Source organism: Thalassophryne amazonica, chromosome 12 (assembly GCF_902500255.1).
Source record: "Thalassophryne amazonica chromosome 12, fThaAma1.1, whole genome shotgun sequence".
NCBI lineage: Eukaryota > Metazoa > Chordata > Actinopteri > Batrachoidiformes > Batrachoididae > Thalassophryne > Thalassophryne amazonica.
The window spans coordinates 83,470,190-83,489,993 of NC_047114.1; the positions used below are offsets into that span (position 1 = coordinate 83,470,190).

General features: G+C 41.8%; 1 protein-coding gene across 2 annotated transcripts; it reads left to right on the top strand.

Annotated features, from left to right (window-relative positions):
* Positions 1 to 9,459: 9,459 nt before the first annotated feature.
* On the top strand, positions 9,460 to 18,591 carry LOC117521748. Of its 2 annotated transcripts, none has more exons than XM_034183091.1 (4): positions 9,460 to 11,202; positions 11,825 to 12,453; positions 16,185 to 17,723; positions 17,935 to 18,591. In XM_034183091.1, the coding sequence occupies exons 1-2, from the start codon at positions 10,216 to 10,218 to the stop codon at positions 12,350 to 12,352; spliced, it is 1,515 nt and encodes a 504-aa protein (XP_034038982.1). In that variant the 5' UTR covers positions 9,460 to 10,215; the 3' UTR covers positions 12,353 to 12,453; positions 16,185 to 17,723; positions 17,935 to 18,591. The 2 variants fall into 2 exon arrangements, with proteins under 2 accessions (XP_034038982.1, XP_034038983.1); XM_034183092.1 differs by having other exon boundaries at positions 16,188 to 17,723.
* Positions 18,592 to 19,804: the final 1,213 nt, after the last annotated feature.

A 19,804-nucleotide genomic window follows, 5' to 3' on the forward strand; every position in this document is an offset into this window, starting at 1 on the left:
ATTTCAGGCCTCATTTAATTTTTTTGGTCATAAAAATATAGTTCATTTAAGAGCTAGATGAATGTTTTAATTGCTATTTCATGTTGGTGGTGGTTCCTGTGGAAATGCTTTAATTTACTCACAACAGGAGATCATTTGGCAGTGAAATGAGATTGACCTCATCTGAAGATTCTGGAACAGTTCATCCTCATTAACACATCTGGTGTGTGCTGAATGTACAAAATGTCAGGGATACTAACTTTTTCATTCACCTTCAAACGAAACAAAAATTCTGACTATAGTCGTTGTCTATTACAGTCTTTACAGAATGTAAAGGAATTGCTTTGGAGAAAGTGTAGATAAAGACCAATGATGCTGTACTGTGAAAAAAAAACACCTCTAATTTTTAAAGGTCTACCGCCACTGTTTTTTTAAAAAGATTTAAATCATAAAAAGAACTTTCTTTGGCACCACTACACTGTTAAACCGAACACTCCATTTTAATACAATAGTTAAGTTAATGTAACTCAAACTTTGAAAAAAGTTATAGTCACTCATTTCCATTAATTAAATGAACTGAAAAATGAATTGTTGTTATAACAACTCAGTTCCTTTAAATGCATTCAACGTTTTGGGGCATTTAAGTGTTGGTGATGTATTTCCAGTGCATTCCATTCACTCATTTTAATTGAGTTTATATAACGGAGGCCAGCAGGGGTCACTATAATGCAAAACATGCACTATGCACAATTTGTCCAGTCACGGCCACAGAAGCCTATAACTTCTTCTGGGTTGTCTGTGTGTCTTTGTGTCTTTCCTCACGCTTCTCCTTCTTGCACAGTCACTCAGTTTTTGAGAACTGTCTACTCCACACGGATTTACCATAGAGTGCCATACTGTTTGTATTTCTTCATAATTGATGTTTAAGTCCAAGACATGTTCACTGACTTGGGAATGTTCATGTATCCATCCCCTGACTTTTCTGAAGAAAACTGGCAATAAAACTGATTATTTACAGGTATTATACCAAAGGGGATGATACTTATGCAACCCATCATCTTGGCTTTTGTATTTTTATATAATTTATATGAAGTTGCACAGATTTGCTTTCAGTTTGAGTCTAAGGAAGATGATTTTAGAAATTTTTTATATTGAGAAGCCTTACATTTTGTATTTGAAATGCCATAAACAAATTAAAATGCATGAAATACCATCTATCTATCTATCTATCTATCTATCTATCTATCTATCTATCTATCTATCTATCTATCTATCTATCTATCTATCTATCTATCTATCTATCTATCTATCTATCTATCTATCTATCTATCTATCTATCTATCTATCTATCTATCTATCTATCTATCTATCTATCTATCTATCTATCTATCTATCTATCTATCTATCTATCTATCTATCTATCTAAAACCAAAACAAAAATATCCGTTTGACTTTTGCTGAGGTGTTTTCAGGAAAGATCCCAGAGTAAAGAATAAGTTTATGAAAGAAAATCTTGCAGAGTGATGTCCAGGGGCATAGCACCAAATTCTGGGCCCTAGGTACTAGCCATATTGTTATGTGTTTTTTTTTTATTAATGCAAACACCAAATTTCTAATGCGTAGTCAAAGCACGTCTAAATCATGTATACCTTAGATCACACCTGGGAGTCAGAACCCTTTTTAAAGTTGGAGGAGCAATATTGAGTTGGGGGGTCTGGAGGACCAAATTGCACCATTTTCTAGAAAAATAGTGCAATTTGGTGCATTCCCATCTGTTAAAATGCACAGGAATGCACCAAATTGCACTATTTTTCTAGAAAATGGTGCAATTTGGTCCCCCAAACCCCCCAACTCAATATAGCTAGCTTTCAAGCTCACCTCTCTTTTCAAATAACTTGGTTAGCAGCTGCTTTCCCTCATTTAGTTTTCTTTCCCTGTCCTTTTTTCTCTTCTTTTTTGAAATCCGGACTTTGATTTTTTAGGAAAGACATATTTTATTTCAGCCTAAACACTAGGGCTGCAACTAACGACTATTTTACTAATCAGTTCATCGGTCGATTATTTTTTCGATTAATCGTTTTGGTTTTTTTTTTTTTTACTTACATGTGAGTTTTTCCATTATTTCTTTAAGTGAGTTATTATTAAAAGGCCTTTGTCACAAAACATCAGCATTTGACCTTGTAACAAAATTATGTTATATTCTTGTCAAAAACATACTTGGAGTAGTGTTTTTTTTATTTTGCACATAAAATACATCATTGACACACCACAAAGAGATTTCCATCAGGTTTAGATGCCTACAGCAACTATCTCAACCACTGACAACATATTACAGCAAGAGTCCACGAAAGTATTTTAAAGGCCTGACGAAAGTGTAATATGTTATATTTAATAAGATATTTTCATGAAAAAAGACACAAATGTGCAGTTTACTGCATGTTATTTTTTTCTTGTGTAAAAACACAGCTTAGATGTGGTTTGACTGAAACAAATTGTCATTAAACTTAATAAAACAGGGATGAAGTGGAGGTTTAAGAGTCACTAGGTGTTCACAGGAAACAGTTCTTTCTATATTTATTTATGTTCATTGAAAGTTGGTTTAATCTTTTCTCTTTTGTTTTATCAGATTCTTTTTGTCCGTTTCTCTAAAACTGTCTTCTTCTTCTTCTTTGTCTTTCGGCTGTTCCCGTTAGGGGTCGCCACAGCAGATCAATCGTTTCCATCTCACCCTGTCCTCTGTATCTTCCTCTGTCACACCAACCACCTGCATGTCCTCTCTCAGCACATCCATGAACCTCCTCTTTGGTCTCCCTCTTCTCCTCCTGCCTGGTGGCTCCATCCTCAGCATCCTTCTCCCTATATACCCTGGGTCCCTCCTCTGCACATGTCCAAACCATCTCAATCTCGCCTCTCTGACTTTGTCTCCAAACTGTCCCACCTGAGCTGTCCCTCTGATATGTTCATTCCTAATCTTGTCCATTCTTGTCACTCCCAAAGAGAATCTCAACATCTTCAGCTCTGCCACCTCCAGCTCTGCCTCCTGTCTTTTTGTTAGTGCCACTGTCTCTAAACCATACAACATAGCTGGTCTCACTACTGTTTTGTGAACTTTCCCCTTCACTCTTGCTGATATTCTTCGGTCACAAATCACTCCTGCCACCTTTCTCCACCCACTCCACCCTGCCTGCACTCTCTTCTTCACCTCTCTACCACACTCTCCATTACTTTGAACAGTTGACCCCAAATATTTAAACTCATCTACTTTCACCACTTCTACTCCTTGTAACTGCACTATTCCACTGGGCTCCCTCTCATTCACACACATGTACTCAGTCTTGCTTCTACTGACTTTCATTCCCCTTCTCTCCAAAGCATATCTCCACTTCTCCAGACTAGACTCAACTTGCTCTCTACTCTCACTACAGATCACAATGTCATCTGCAAACATCATAGTCCATGGGGACTCCTGTCTGATCTCATCTGTCAACCTGTCCATCACCACTGCAAACAAGAAAGGACTCACAGCTGATCCTTGGTGTAATCCCACCTCCACCTTGAATGAGTCTGTCATTCCGACTGCGCATCTCACCGCTGTCACACTATTCTTGTACATGTCCTGCACTACCCTAACGTACTTCTCTGCCACTCCAGACTTCCTCATACAATGCCACAACTCTTCTCTTGGCACCCTATCATAAGCTTTTTCTAAGTCCACAAACACACAATGTAACTCTTTCTGTCCTTCTCTGTACTTTTCCAACAGTATTCTCAGAGCAAACATTGCATCTGTAGTGCTCTTTCTTGGCATGAAACCATATTGTTGCTCACAGATCTTCACCTGTTTTCTAAGCCTAGCTTCTACTACTCTTTCCCATAACTTCATGCTGTGGCTGATCAGCTTTATGCCTCTGTAGTTACTGCAGCTCTGCACATCACCCTTGTTCTTGAAAATAGGAACCAGCACACTTCGTCTCCACTCCTCAGGCATCCTCTCACTTTCCAAGATTTGATTAAACAATCTGGTTAGAAACTCTACTGCCATCTCTCCTAGACATTTCCATGCCTCCATTGGAATGTCATCTGGACCAACTGCCTTTCCACTCTTCATCCTCTTCATAGCAGCCCTCACTTCTTCCTTGCTAATCTCTTTTACTTCCTGATTTATTCTCACCACATCATCCACCCTTTTCTCTCGCTCATTTTCTTTATTCATCAACTCTTCAAAATATTCCCTCCACCTTCTCAGCACACACTCCTCACTTGTCAGCACATTACCATGTGCATCTTTTACCACCCTAACCTGCTGCACATCCTTTCCAGCTCTGTCCCTTTGTCTGGCCAATCGGTACAAGTCCTTTTCTCCTTCCTTACTATTCAACTTCTTGTACAGCTCGCAATATGACTTTTCCTTTGCTTTTGCCACTTCTCTTCTCGCCTTACGCCGCATCTCCTTGTACTCCTGTCTACTTTCTTCATCTCTCCGACTATCCCAAAACTTTTTCGCCAACCTCTTTCTCCTTATGCTTTCCTGGACCTCTTCATTCCACCACCAAGTCTCCTTGTCTTCCTTCCACTGTCCAGATGTCATACCCAGTACTGCCCTAGCTGCCACATATGCAGTACTTTTCCAGTTGTCCAAAATTGCTTCCCCTCCAACTAGTGCTTCTCTCACCTGCTCACTAAATTTCACACAACAGTCTTCCTCCTTCAGCTTCCACCATCTGATCCTTTGTTGAGCTCTCACTCTCTTCTTCTTCTTTACCGCTAAAGTCATCCTACAAACAACCATCCTATGCTGTCTAGTGGCACTCTCTCCTGCTACCACCTTACAGTCTGTGATTTCTTTTAGCTTGCATCTCCTATAAAGAATGTAGTCCACCTGTGTGCACCTTCCTCCACTCTTATATGTTACCCTGTGCTCCTCCCTTTTCTTAAAGTAGGTATTCACCACAGCCATTTCCATCCTTTTTGCAAAATCAACTACCATCTGTCCTTCCCCATTCCTATCCTTGATACCATATCTACCCATTACTTCCTCATCACCTCTGTTCCCTTCACCAACATGCCCATTGAAGTCTGCTCCTATCACCACTCTTTCATGCTTGGGCACACTCTCCACCACCTCATCTAACACACTCCAGAAATCTTCTTTCTCCTTCATCTCACAACCTACCTGTGGGGCATATGCACTGATGATATTCATCATCACCCCTTCAATTTCCAACTTCACACTCATCACCCTGTCAGACACTCGCTTAATCTCCAACTTTTCTTTTAACATACTCTTCCTTTAAAATGACCCCAACACCATTTCTCTTTCTGTCCTCACCATGGTACAACAACTTGTACCCACCGCCGATGCTCCTGCTCTTACTTCCCTTCCACTTGGTCTCTTGCACACACAATATGTCTACCTTTCTCCTCTCCATCATATCAGCCAGCTCTCTCCCTTTACCAGTCATACTACCAACATTCAAAGTCCCCACTCTCATTTCCACCCTTCTAGTTTTCCTCTTCTCCCGCTGTTCGTGGCAACGTTTTCCTCCTCTTCTTCGTCATCTTCGCCCAGCAGTAGCCCAATTTCCACCGGCACCCTGTTGGGCAACAGCACCGGTGGAGGACGTTGTTAACCCGAGCCGCGACCGATCCGGTATGGGAATTCGATTCTGAGTCTGCATAGTTGGGTTGGCTTGTTTTACGCCGGATGCCCTTCCTGACGCAACCCTCCTCATTTATCCGGGCTTGGGACCGGCACTCAGAATGTACTGGCTGCACACCCCATGTGGCTGAGTTTTGTTTCTCTAAAACTGTAATGTGGCATTATTAGTTATTATTACTATTATTGTTGTTGTTTCTATTATTATTATTATTATTGATATATATATATATACAAATAAATGAATAAAATATTACAATTTGTAATACATTTGACTCTTTTACGACAACAAACGCTGAGCCACGAATTATTATACAGAAAACAAATGTGCTGACAGCTGCAACAGCTTAATGCTAACTTCAACATTGAAAACGCCACAGACATGCTAACGTGTTAGCATCAGTGCCGTTTTTAAGTTATAAAATACATCTATCAACTGTTTCAGAAGACCATAACAGGTCAGATTAACATAAAAAGGTAAATGTTACTTACAGACATATGTTCTTTGGGGTTTTAGTGGGGAAAAATTAAGATTAAGCGAAATAAAACACTGAATCAACAAAGCACCAGATCGAAGCAGTGATTCGCAGATCTGCGAATCACTGCTTCGATTGGTTCAAGGTTCAAAGCAAAGCCGCGCTGCAGAAATGGTTGATTTATATGGAAGAAACAAAACATTTGCAGTAAAACAAAGTTATTTAACAACTAATTGATGACTAAATTAGTTGACAACTATTTTCATAATCGATTAAATTGATTAGTTGTTTCAGCACTACTAAACACCTCCTCTTTCTGTCAGATCCTGTTTGGGGTGTGTGTGTGTGTGTGTGTGTGTGTGGGTGGAATGTCACCTGTGTGCCTGGACTAAACCATTGTACAACTGTGCAGGGGTGGGAAGGGCCCTCGGAGATCTTTCAATATTACTGTTAGAGCAGAATTATGTTTTGCAACATTTATACATTCATTCTAATTATAGTTTTTTACAACATGAATTGGATGGACATTAATAACATGCAACACAAAAATGTATTTAATGCCAGTTTGTTAATAAGTGTAATAGGTGCACAGTGACTGGATGAGGGGATTAATATCACATAGCTTCACCAAAGCTTAAAATGTCCCATCTTATAATGCAGCAAAAATAACATTACACTTTTCTTGGCTCTACACTTCTAATTATTATTAGTCCCAAAACTGACTGATTTTGAGTCTGTGCCAGGGTCAACCCTTCCACCATGTTTTGTGAAAATCAGCTGATTAGTTTGAAGTCACCCAAACTGGCTCTGACATATTGTCCATATCTGAAATTTAAGGGCTTCTACACTTGGCCAGGGCCCAATTTTTCATCAAGATTCATAAAAATCAAAAATTCCACCCCCCCAATCTTTTAATTAATTATAAGTCACCTCAAAGACTAGCTATACACATATATAAGGTGGACCTTACTCACCCCATGAGCATTACCCCATTGGTCGGGGGCTCCCTAATCTTTTTAAAAGCAGATCAGACTAAGTGGTGCGGCCATCTGTTGTGGCCATTCCAGCAGATAAAACAGAAGGCACAACACAAAATTTGACAGAACACTGGATAACATAACAGAGCAATTGCAACTAAAATGAGCAATATGACTCATTGGTTGCAATGGTGAGACATGCGCACGGACAACAATAATGTTTACATCAGAGTCCCAGAGAAACAGACCACACTGGTTTAATTGAGTTTTTTGTGTGTGCATGACGATGCCAGGTAGCAATCATATGCCCTGCATCCGAATATTCAGTTTATACTCACTTCAGTTAGCAACCTACTACCCAACTGTAAGTATGTACTCAAAGTAAACAAGCAAGTCGTAAGAACACAATTCAGACAAACTATGTCATTGTCAACTTACTAATCCTTTCACCCTGCTGTTTACACATGATGGGTATGTGCATACTCACATATGACATCACAATTTTTAGTTCCCAAAGGCAAACTTTTAAAAAACAGTTCCTGATACCTATAAATGTATATTGATATAAAGCCGTGGCCCCTTGGATGCTGCTACCATTTTCATATACACTATGCAGTATGTTCACTATGTTATTTGAACTTTCCCAGGAAGCTCTTTGCTAACCAGGCTATCTGAGTATTGACGCTTTTACGGTGTCAAATCTCGCACGTAATCACGTTCTCGCTGGGGAGGCCAAGATTTCGTTGTCAGTGTAAACAAGCGTTCACGGGTGGTGGAGTGGACAACCAACAAGCAACTTGTTTGCAACATTGCGTCGTTACGGAGGTGAGTTCAACTATAATATGTATTTAGGTGTTTAATTAAGATAATTGTGAGTCTTTAATGTGAGTTTTGTATTAAAAAAGTGTGTTGCTGTTAGGGTTGCGTGTCAGGAACTGGTTCTTTTCAGGTATCCTTAAGAAATGATTTGATCCTTCGACATCAATAGCCTTTTTGCTTAACGATTCCCTTATCAGTCCTTGTTTTTGGGGGTGTTTGTCAGGAAAATGATAATTTCTCTACATTGATTACAGACCCTGCAGCAGGGCTGTATAATCAACCGTTTCTGCTAAGCTAGTATGAGTATTAGAATGTAGCTTGATATTTCTCGGAGCCCGCTCTCAAAACAGCTAGACCTAGCTTGTTGCTGTACCAGTACTTATATGAAACAGCCAACCTGGTCTCACAGCAAGTTATGATTCAGCAACACGAAATATACACTAATCTATTGGTTCATGCCTCATTTTTGTCACGGCAGCACAAATTCATTCTAATACATTCCGTGATGGCTGCACGAAATTAAAAGCGAAGCAGGGTGTCGGGTGGTTAAGGTTAGGGTTGGAGTTAGGAGTAGCGTTAGTAATAGTGAGTTACAAAAAAACCCTGTCACAAAAATTTGACTCATTTCGTAACGGAAGCACGAAAAAAACAAAACGTGAGACTGGGCTGGAAACAGCAAATAAACTAGCAAAGTGAGTAAAGTTTGCTTGGTAGAAGTAAAATGCACAATATCTTTGCGCATTTGTTTAAGAGCATATTCGGTTTAACTGGGTGTGAGCTTCCATGCAGATGTGCATACGCTTGCCTTCCTGTTTGACATTATGCATCGAAACCACACCGGCTATGTTTCGCCTCCAAAATGAGGCACCTCTTTCCTGGCCTTTCCTCTCTCTCTCGGCAGCTGTGTCTGGACTGTGCATGCCCGTGCTGTAATGGACGAACCCGTTCAGTCTTCATGTGTTGTTGTGCTTTCTTTTTTAAGACCCATTGTGAAACTCCAGCTATATTTTCTTTGAAAATACACGCCTGTTCTCAATCACACGGAGGGTAAACACCAGCAGAGATCTTGATTGCTCAGTCTACTTTCTAATTTGTATGAATGGCTTTTTGTTCGGTCCACTTAGAGATTACGGTTATCTGTACCGAATGGAGACAGAATCATACTGCCCTGCCTGCTGGAAGAGACAGTGAATTCAATGCAGCTGCAACGCAATGTCTGATTTTCCGATTTTTGTGCGCATGTTACAGGTTTACTGCGTGTGCCAGCTTCATCAGAGAGAAGTTTTGCTGAGCACAAATCACTTTATTGTATAAAATGATAGCATGGGAATGACAGGAGCAGCAAAGGACAAAGAGAAACGAAGTGACAGCAACATGGAGAACGAAAGGGAGATGTAGAAATTCAAAAAAAGTTCCCCTTTGCAAAGGCAGCGGCTGTCTCCTTGAGTCATTGTAGTGTCTACTCCCTCGTCTGTATATGTTAGAAACCCCACCTCCCCCAGTACGTCTCTCCTCCCCTCCTCTCCTCTCTCAGTCTCTGGACGAGGAATCCCAGGCAGTGTTTAATTGCAGAGTGTAAAGGCTTGAGCTGGGCTAATGAGCTCAGCACCGGAGCCGGGATTCTACCAAACACGCGCTCTCAAACACATATGCGTATGGAATCGCCGTCTTTTCCCGGAGAAGCCTCCTAAGGCAGCTGGAAACCAGGTGGAGAGGAGAGAAGGATTCAGGTATAGCCGACTGTATGAGAGAATATACCAGAGGCAAGAGACGGAGTAAGAGGTGGAGAAACAGAGAAAGGAGAACAGGAGGGGAGGGGAGGAAATGAGAAATACACAGCCAAGTGTAGAAGAAAAAGAGAGAGCGAGAGAGAGAGAGAGAGAGAGAGAGAGGCTGGAAGCCTGCAGCAAATGAGACAAAACAACTAGGCGGGAGAAGTAGAAAGAGAGAGGGACTGAGAGAAAGAGGGAGGTGGAGAGGGGCCCCGTGTAGGAGAGAGGGCTATAGGGTGAGGAAGAAGAAGGAGTCAGAAAAAGTACGGGCAAGTAGGGCAAAGGGGGTTCAGGAAAAGAAAGGACGGGCGCAAAGGTTAATAACTTCAGGAGAGGAGACGGGAAACAACAGACAGGAAGGAAGGGGAGGGAGAAGTCTTGGGAGCAAGAAAAGGGAGCTGAAGAAAAGTTTTAGTGGGAAGACACAGATGAGGAAAACAGAGCGAGTGAATGACTGGGTTGAGGAGAACGGGGACGGGAGGAAACCAGTTGTTTTCTAAGGCTTTTTTCACACCAGCCTCTGGACTGCTTTGGACATGTACACAGAAGGCACAAAAACAACGGAACACCACCAATTTCTTCAACATAACACCCCCTGCCGGTGCCCGCTCTGCGTCCGCTATGAGCTGTCGTACCCTTGTCGTGACGGGATGGGATACCGACCAGCCTCAACACATATGAACCACTCATTCCTAGACTGTCGGAGAGACATCCAGGCTCCTCGGGTTAAAGACGTAAGACGGAGAGGTTTCATAGTGGGAAGAGTTGAGAGAAGCGGTCATCGCAGCCCACAGAGGAGGCCTGTGTTTGCAGGGCCAGGCCCTTGCAGCCAGTCAGACAACTTGAGCCAAATCCACCCCTGGGAGTTGAACCCTGCCCAGTGGAGCTACCCGCCGGAGCCTGGGGTGAGACACTACCCGTCTGTCAGAGAACACTGCGGTTGTGTGGTGCAGCGTGACGCTAGGGCACACCCCTTTATCAGCGGATTACAACCACTCCCACATCTTCAGGTCAAAGGTCGAGACCGCAGACACAAGCGGACTGTCAGATATGTCTCCGTGGAAGAAGAAGAGGAGGGCTGCGCATGCTCCTCCGAAAACTGTCATATGGAGCCATGCAGCCCCCATCACTTATCAAATGGCCACTGTGGACCGAGGCCTGAGGTCTCTGAGGGAGGAGAGGAAAGAGATAACCATCGTGATGGAAGCAGATTGAAGGGTGGATCAGAAGAAGGCAGTAATGGTAGCGATGCCTCTCACAAAGTTTTCTTCTCCACTGAAGTTCCACAAAAACACTTGAATCAGAGCCGACAGAAGAGGCCCTGTGTCCCCGAGGCCGCCAACTCCACTGTAGAGCCCTTGATATCAAACTACCAGACATGCAACAACCACCAGCGCCAGGGTTCGGAAGTGGTGACGCACAAGAGAGGACACGATTTTGTGCGAGAGCAAATCAGACAAGTAGTGACAGATCTGGAAGACGTGCTTGGGGGTTTGAAGCAAGTTCATGTGGAGATGAAAGAGGTAGGAAGGTGTGTTTGTGCAGATGTGTTGATACTGAAGAGGAGTGTTGATATGAACAGGGTTTTTTTAGTGTTACCTGAAAATGTCAGTCACAGTGCAAATCCCTTTTGCCATGGGGTCATAGGTCTTGCACTTTTGCGCGTTTGTTGAGCATGCTTACGAGAGCACAACGGCACGTGTGGATGCTGACTGCAATGTCTGTGACACACCTACCGAAGTGGTGATTGAGAACGATTGGCGCTGACCTTTAGAAGAACACTAGCGAACATTGGCATCGTTCCGAGTAGCACATTAAAAAGCCTGGCTCGAGACTGTTACTAAATTATGCCTTGCTCTTGCAGTACCCATTTTGGATGCTGCTGTAAAAGTACATTGATTCACAGCTGAATGCTTCTGAAGAAGGCCCCAGTAGTGCTGTAGCACCACAGCAAATCAAAAAGAAATCTATGTGATTGCACGTTGTGACACAGTTGTAAACAAACAACAACAGCCATGCTCTGATTGATGAGTTGAGCTGTGATTCATGAGCAGCTTTTGCACAGCCGGTGAGAAACTTTGTGGTTGTTGTGACAAAACCGTCCAACAATCACTGTCTGAATTGTCCCTCTCTGTTGTCATTCAGGTGGTCGAGCAGATTGATCGCCTCACGGCTAACATTGACCTCAGCGAGGGGGGTTTGTCTATCGCTGAATTGGGATCTGATAACTCTCATGGCTCAGTGTACCCCGGAGATCTCAGGTTGGCTAAACACAAATCTGTTCGAGTGCAGGTGTCAGAGCACAGAGACGAAGAACGCATCATCCTAAGAACGGACTCTCCTTCCCCCGTCCACATGGCATCGGTTGTCAAAACTAGTCGAATTGCCACATCCAGCTCCAATAAGGACGTCAATCATGACCGGCATGATTCAAATGGCTACTCGCCTCACCTGTACCCTCACAAGGACTCCAACCACATCAGCCAAAGCCATCCGCCTCAGAGCTTAAACCCCAAGGTTATCATTGGGAGCAGCACCTCAAGTTCAAAAACTCACAAGCCTCCGCCGTACCCGCAAAATGGGCGGTGTGGGAAGGGCCAGTACACACCTCCCCAGCCCGTGAGGAACCCTTCCTGTTGTCGGAGAGGCCAACAGAGCACCAGCATGGTGTGACGGAGGGGGTGGTCTGCCTGAGTGCCCGAGGGGCCTGAAACATGAGACCCTGCAGTGGTGAGTGGAGGTCAGAGTGGGACCAGGCAGGGGAACAACTTATGGTAAGATCTGATACAAAGTGACTGTTTTTCTTTTGGTGTGGTGATGTTTCCGTCAGCGGCTTTAGTTGGTGACGTTTACCATGTTTACTGGAAGGGTGGCCTTCTGAGCCTGGAAATGAATTGCAGTGTTCTTCTCTGTGAAATAAAGGTTTGTGTGTGTGTGTGTGGGCGACAAGGGGGTGTAATGCGTCTGCTTTTGTTGATGTCACATGATTTCCCAGACTTCACTACACTGTAAAATGTGTCTGCACGAGAAATGATTCCTCGCCAAATGTCATTCTTCTGTGATTGCATAAGTGGATGAAATTAGTGATCACTCAACAAAAAAACTGAAGTATTACTTTACTTCAGCTGACAGAGTAGACGAACATCTTCTTACTTCGGTAACGCCAACATGTGAATGGAGAGAGGAAGGTAAAATTTTAAGCCGGACTATTTTTTGCAGTATAACTTAGTCATGGATTCAAGGGAACTGAGAGTTGGCAGCGGCTTAGTAGCTTTTGGCACAGGAAGACCCCACAGCCGCTTGACTCAAAGCATGTGACAGAAAGGAGGTGTCACTGTAATTATAGGATGATCAGAGCTAAAACTCAGAATAGGCTTTGCTTTTGTTGTTGTTGTTAACTGTTCTGAGTTGACCTCCAGCGTTCTTGTGCAAGAGTCACATAGTATGTCATTAAAAGTTCACAAATGACGAAACGTTCCCGTCAGCAGCAGTAGGACAAAATCAAACAGCAGTGAATTTAAATATTCCCCTAAGAAGTCTGTCGTTGCAGATGTTGCAGAGATACTTCTGCACTTCCCTCTTGTGCAGAGTATGTGGAACTGCAATCTATTTTTCCAGACATTCTGAGTCGGGCAAGCACAGTCTGGTTTTAATCACAACCCCCCCAATCCCACCCGCTCCTCCCCGGCTGTACATCAGAAGTGAATGAGGCAAACTTGGTGTATGTGTGACGTCCACATAAACGTGAGCACCGCAGTGTCCGCCGTGCTGAGCGGCTCTCTGCAGAGACGCTGGCTCACAGAGGAGAAGCTCTAACCTGTGTGTACATAAGCCCGACCTTTCATTTATTTCATCGAGAGAAGAGATTAATTAGTTCTAAGTATAATGTAGGTTTTCTGTTTGTCATCGTCCTTTGTTGTCACTTTCAAAGTCATTGTGAACAGTGATGCTGTTGACATTCTAAGGGCCTGAATCATCACCATTAGTCACACAGTGCAGGTTCAATGATGAAATGGATAGCACGACAGATTCTCTTCGGACACACTCGCACACATTTGTCTTTCAGTACTTGCAAGGAGAACACGTAATGTCTTCCTCTGACACTAACCCTAATTTGAAAGGATTTTTTTCTGGCTGCCCTCAGTTGTTCAAGGTCACAACTGCAGATCTGGGAGAGATATGCATTGGGATTTGGCACAGGTTTTACACCGGATGCTCTTCTTTATGCAAATCCAGTTGTACATGGAGGAACATAGGCAACTCATGTTGTTTCAAACTGGGTTTCCCAGCAAAGTAGTACTAATCAGGACCGACTCTGCTTATTTTCTGATAGGATCAGCTGTGCACAGATTGGTATGGCTGCACTCTAATTTTAAAGTCCTACTTACATCTTGTATGGGCATCATGGTGGCTCAATATTTTGTGCTCATGACTCACTCATGACTCACTTGAACTCTAAGTTCAAGCCCACCCCGGCTTATTCTTGTAGAAGGTGGAGTTTTGTCAGGAAAGGCATCCGGACCCGCTGCGGTGACGCTGTGCAAAAAGAAAAACATGATAGTTTTTCCACAGTGGCTGACACACATTTTCGGAATATTTTGGCCCAGTTCCTCAAAAACCTAAACACAAAGCCACAGACGTTGTGTGTTGGGGGGTGTGGCTGGATGTTTTGGTGTTCTTTTCTTTTCTTTGCTCTTCAGGTGGCATGAGAACTGATTTGTCTGTGGAGAAGGTGCTGGCTGAAGAATCCTCACCCTCATCAACATCATGTGTAGCACCTGTGACTGGTGCTCACATGCAACCTTAAAGACTTTCAGCTGAAGCAGATAATTGGATGGCGTTCTGCATTTAAGGCATGTGTGATTCAAGCAGAACTGCCGGGAACTCGACCTTGTGATGTCCGTTTGTGAGACGCTGAGGACCGCGCCTGGGTTTGACACATCGAGCCCGTGAAGCAAGGAAGGGTGAGGGACACTTGCTGTCAGCACACATTAAAGGTGATTAAGTGTTCGACTAATTGTTGATAGTAACTTGGTGTTTTGTTACGCAGTATACTGGAATTGTGATGAGAATTGTGCAGTTTGCTTCTCACTGCTGTGGCGTGCAGGATAAGTGATCCTCCACCTGTTGTGAGAAGCTGCTCATTTGCATAAAGTTAAAAAATACAGACCTGAATGTGTTGCTGATAGCGTGTGTCTTTTGAAAGATATTGTTGTAACTGCTGACTTACCTCACCTCTTCTTTGCTTCACAGAGAGTCAGTTTGTCATGTCCACCTGGGGGGTGTTTGTCTGGTGGTAGTGGGTCCAGGAACGCCGGGCTTCTATCCTTTTGGGCACTTAAGAGCGTGCCAATAGTCACTCCACCAGAAGGACGTTCTTTTAGTTTTGTACACATTATTATGCACAGGTGAAAAATAAATTGTTTCTGTTGTTGGAACCGCTTTCTGGTTATTTTTAGCGCTGGGTTCTGTCTGACGCAGGTCCGCTCCTCAACTCGCGTCGACACATAACAGACATAAAATGGCAAACTCTACAAACCGCTACCAAAAGCAAACACTGCATTTGAAACAGTTTTATGTCTTTCTATAATGGTGTTTTGAATCACATATACCATCATATGAATAGAGTTTTCTACCAAGCAACAACACACTGATGTGCTAAACACAAAACACTACTACAGATATCTTCATGGGTCTATGTTTTTTTTTTTTTTTTTTTTTTTTTTGCGTTTTCAGGGTTACATTGTAGTTGGTTGTAAAAATGATAAACGACTGGTAGAGCAATCTATACGCACAAATATATAATGTAATAATAATAATAATATAATGGTACTGTCACCACCTTGTTCACAATAACCGTCTCCTGTTCTGGTGTAAACACCTTGTGTCTTCCGCCATGACCTGCTTCTCTTTCAGTTTTGCAGAAGATCCAATTGGTTACAGTAACCACAGATCACTTCCTTTTTTGTAACATGAAGTGACATTACTGTAACACTGGCAAAAGAACTGGTAACATGTCAGATTGCAATGTATTAGACTCTACAGGCATAAAGATTAGTAGAGTAGTGTAGCTAACTTTCAAAGCTCTCATTTCTGATCACTCATGGGTGGCCATCTTGGATTTTTTGAGTCTACATTTTTATAATTAGAATCATTGATTCCTTGGTGCTGAAAATGTCTATAAGCCACTGGAATCAAAATTCTTGGTCACCTAGAAGCTGAGATATTAAAAAAAATCTCAAATTTTAAGATGACATTTTTTCCAATTCAAGATGTCCACTATGGTGGCTTCCTGGAAAATGGAATCATCCATTTTCTGATTGGGTATTGTATGCACTTTTCAAAAATATATAGTTTTGCAAATCTTCACAAAATTCCAATGAAAGCAAAGAAATTAACGTAGTGAACCGGACTATGTACACAATGTGATTTGGAAGCAGCACCGGGCCCATTGAGGCATTTGACGTCTGAATTTAAATGACTTTTTTTTGTGTGATGTTTCCAGCAGGAGCTGATGCCACATAAACAAGTTGGTGGAAATGGCATGGCCTGAAGGTGGAGATATTTCCAAGGGGAAGCTCACCAAGAGTCAACCAGTTAATGTCACGCAACAAAACCACCCAGGGAGGATCTGCACAGAAGCAATGAACAGCTCTGAGAATTGACACTTTTGTCACTGGTGGCGGGTACTGTGAACTATTGTCCAACAACCACCAATGCAATATATATATAAAGCATCTTTTCATGAATGTGTGAATTTATTTATTTTTTATTTAATTTTTAAAATCAGAATACAGCAGTTATTTTTAACCTTCTAGTGCCAGTCAGAATATCTAATCTAATATGTGGTATATACTGAGATGTTATTTAAAAATGTTAACCTGTTGTAACGATATGTTGCAAATTCAAACATTACATTGATTTTCTGCATAGTAAATCAGCCAGCAGGCAATTATGACAAAATCTGTACTATTACAGTGACTAAACAACACATACAATCCAATGTCAGTATACCATGTGCCTTCACAAAAATGTATGTGTGGCAGCTATAGGCTATGTAGGGGCTAATAAAATACTACACAGGGGTCAAAATGTTAAAAGGCTCCAATTATACTGAATATACCACAGTTTATGTCTGATTATAATGACTACAGAAAAGTATACAGTAGTTTGGACTAATCTACGACTAAAGGTTATTGCATTTTGGGCTAAAAATGGAAAACGTGTTGACAAAAGCTGATTTCAATTTGTACAGGGCTCAAAATTTTAAGATACTCTAATCATGTTGAAATGTATAGTACATCTGATCCTAATGATTGCAAAAAGCTATAGTTTGGATTAGGAACCACCAAAACGTAATGGTGTCATTGGGCAAAACTGTAAAATTGGTCTATAAGGCCAAAATTAATTTCTGCAGGGGTCAAAAATAAAGTTGCTGCAAAGTAAAAGGCAAACAAGGCCAACATTCAATGGATTCTCCAACATATACAGTAACATATGACTTATGTCTCTCAGGACTAATGTTTACATCTATTTATTTAGTTATATATTGTTGTTGTTGTTTTTATGAACATGGGAGAGATGCTGGTCTAAATTTTGTTGTACCTGTGTAATGACAATCACGTCTTTTCTGTTCTATTCTTTATATTACCACATAACTTGATAACAAAGTATAAGAGATGGGGTGAACAATTACTTTGGTAAATCCAGTTCTCTCAATCAATAATTTGCATCACTTTTTTTAAACCAGAATTGGAGCGTCTTTAATTTTTGACCCCTGTGCAACCTGAAACTGTCCTTTTTCACCACTTTTGAAGTTTTTATTCCATAACTCCATACCCTTTGGTCAAAGATGGTCCAAACTGTATGTTTTTGGAATCCTTATCATCATACAAATGTGTTATACTTTTCAACATGATTGCATTATTTTTAAATACTGACCTCTGTGCAATCCTTTTTTGAGAACTCTGGGAGGGTTATTGTATGCATTTGTGTAGACTGTTATGCTAAGACTGGATTGTTCAGTGTTGTTTGGACACTTTAGGTCAGGGGTAGGCAACCTGTTCCAGAAAGAGCCATGAGGGTGCAGGTTTTCTTTGCAGCCGCTGACTCCACCAGGTGATTTTACTGATTAATATCACTTTGAGCAGATGGAATCAGTTAATCAGTGAAATCACCTGGTGGAGTCAGTGGCTGCAAAGAAAACCTGCACCCTCATAGCTCTTTCTGGAACAGGTTGCCTACCCCTGCTTTAGGTGGTAGTGAAAACCTGGTTGGCCCATGGACTAACTCGAGGAGGCGGGGATGATGCAAAGGACGTTCCAAATAAATAAAAGCAATGTAATCGATTCCTCTGCATCACGGTCAGCAAATTCTGCAGATGTTGCACCCACATCTGAAATAAAAGAAATGATGCCAGCATTTAATTAGCTCCTGAATCTGGGAAATAATTTATGCATTGTGTGTTCGATGTGCAGCGAGCCTACAGAACAAAGTGTGTGTTTCATTAAAGGGTTGGACGTTGTAAGAATACTGCTGGGACCGAGGTTGAAATGGCAGCGTGCGATTTCTTGTGGCCTTATTCTGTCAGGACACTGCTGCGTCTCAGGCCAGTCAGACCACGTCTGCGTCTCTGTTTGTTTAAATCTCATCAGACTTTCACCACAATGCTCTCACAAAGTACTGATACTATCACAGCTACTTCCACTTTGTGCATCCCTCTGCAGACTGCGTAAAGCGCTTCTACCTGCAACACCGGTGGAGTGTTGTGGTGACAAATGGTGTGCTACATGTGTAGTGTGAGTCCAAACTGTTAACACCCTATCTCAGTCCGCAGCTTATCGCAGCTAAAGGTGCTGAGTAAGAAAGGAGGAGGGAGCCAATAAAGCACTGAAGTTAATCAAAACGGGCAAGGTCATTTGTCAGTGGTTCTTAATACTCATCAAATGAAAGATAAACCCACAGGTGGCGCACTGCATCGTTTTCATTTTTTGGATAAGATTGTATATTAATGAATCATTAATAACATATTTCCTTCATATCATTACATTATACACATATGCAATAACTAATATAGATTACCAAGCATCTTAAAAACTGATGTTAAGGTTTGTTTTAACATCACCCTTATTTGGTTTGAACTTGCAGATGTATCCAATGAGTGAAGGCTGGTTTGGCTCAAACAGCAGATTTTGGCTTCCATTTAAAACAAATAGCATAGGTCCAAATCAAACTGAACCATATTTGATTTATTGATTGTGCAAAATTATTAATGTTGTTTGTTTGTTTGTTTTTTATTACACTCGCATGCATCAGTAGCACATGTCAACACAGTCTCACGGCAGTTCGTGGCGCCTTTATGAAAAGTACATTAATCTATGGGTTTATGTCGGGGTCACAAAAATGGGGCATTTTTTTGTGATGGGGCAGGAATTCATTTCGTTACGGGGCAGTAAATGTGGTGTGATGGGGGGAGTCTAGTTATGGTTAGGGTTAGGGGAGGGTAGACACATACGCGATGGTTATGGTTAAAGTTAGGAGAAGGGGAGGATTATAAATAGCAAAAATAATAATAAAAAAAAAACGTTTCACGAAAATGGGGCACTTTTCCTGACGGGGCACAGAAAAAAATGTGAGATTGGGCTGCACAGGTATTATTTTCAGTCCCGTGGTTGGTCTGAAAAGACAGCAAATAATCCAGTGAGCCTGTTTAGGAAGACACCAGTAAGGTTAGTGATGTCATCCTACTTTGCTGGACCTTCCTGCAATCGGTCCAAAACTTAGAGTTATTATTCAGAATGAACCAAACAAACCATGGTTTGGACTGTGACCACCTGTTTTAGTTGGACCAAATATCTGTTGGTTGAAAAAGAAGAAGAAGGGCCTTTATTGTCATTGTACATACAACCCCAATTCTAATGAAGTTGGGACATTGTGTGAAATGTAAATAAAAACAGAATACAATGATTTTCAAATACTCAAATCCTTTCAAATCCTATATTCAATTGAATACACCACAATGACAAGATATTTAATGTTCAAACTGATAAACTTTATTGTTTTTGTGCACATATTTGATCATTTTGAAAAGAATGCCTGCAACAAAAAAGCTGGGACAGTGGTATG

Coding starts and splice junctions, on each gene's coding strand:
- LOC117521748 (XM_034183091.1), top strand. CDS start 10,216: ATGTACACAGAAGGCACAAAAACAACGGAACACCACCAATTTCTTCAA. Junction 11,203..11,824: donor TTCATGTGGAGATGAAAGAG/GTAGGAAGGTGT, acceptor GTTGTCATTCAG/GTGGTCGAGCAGATTGATCG.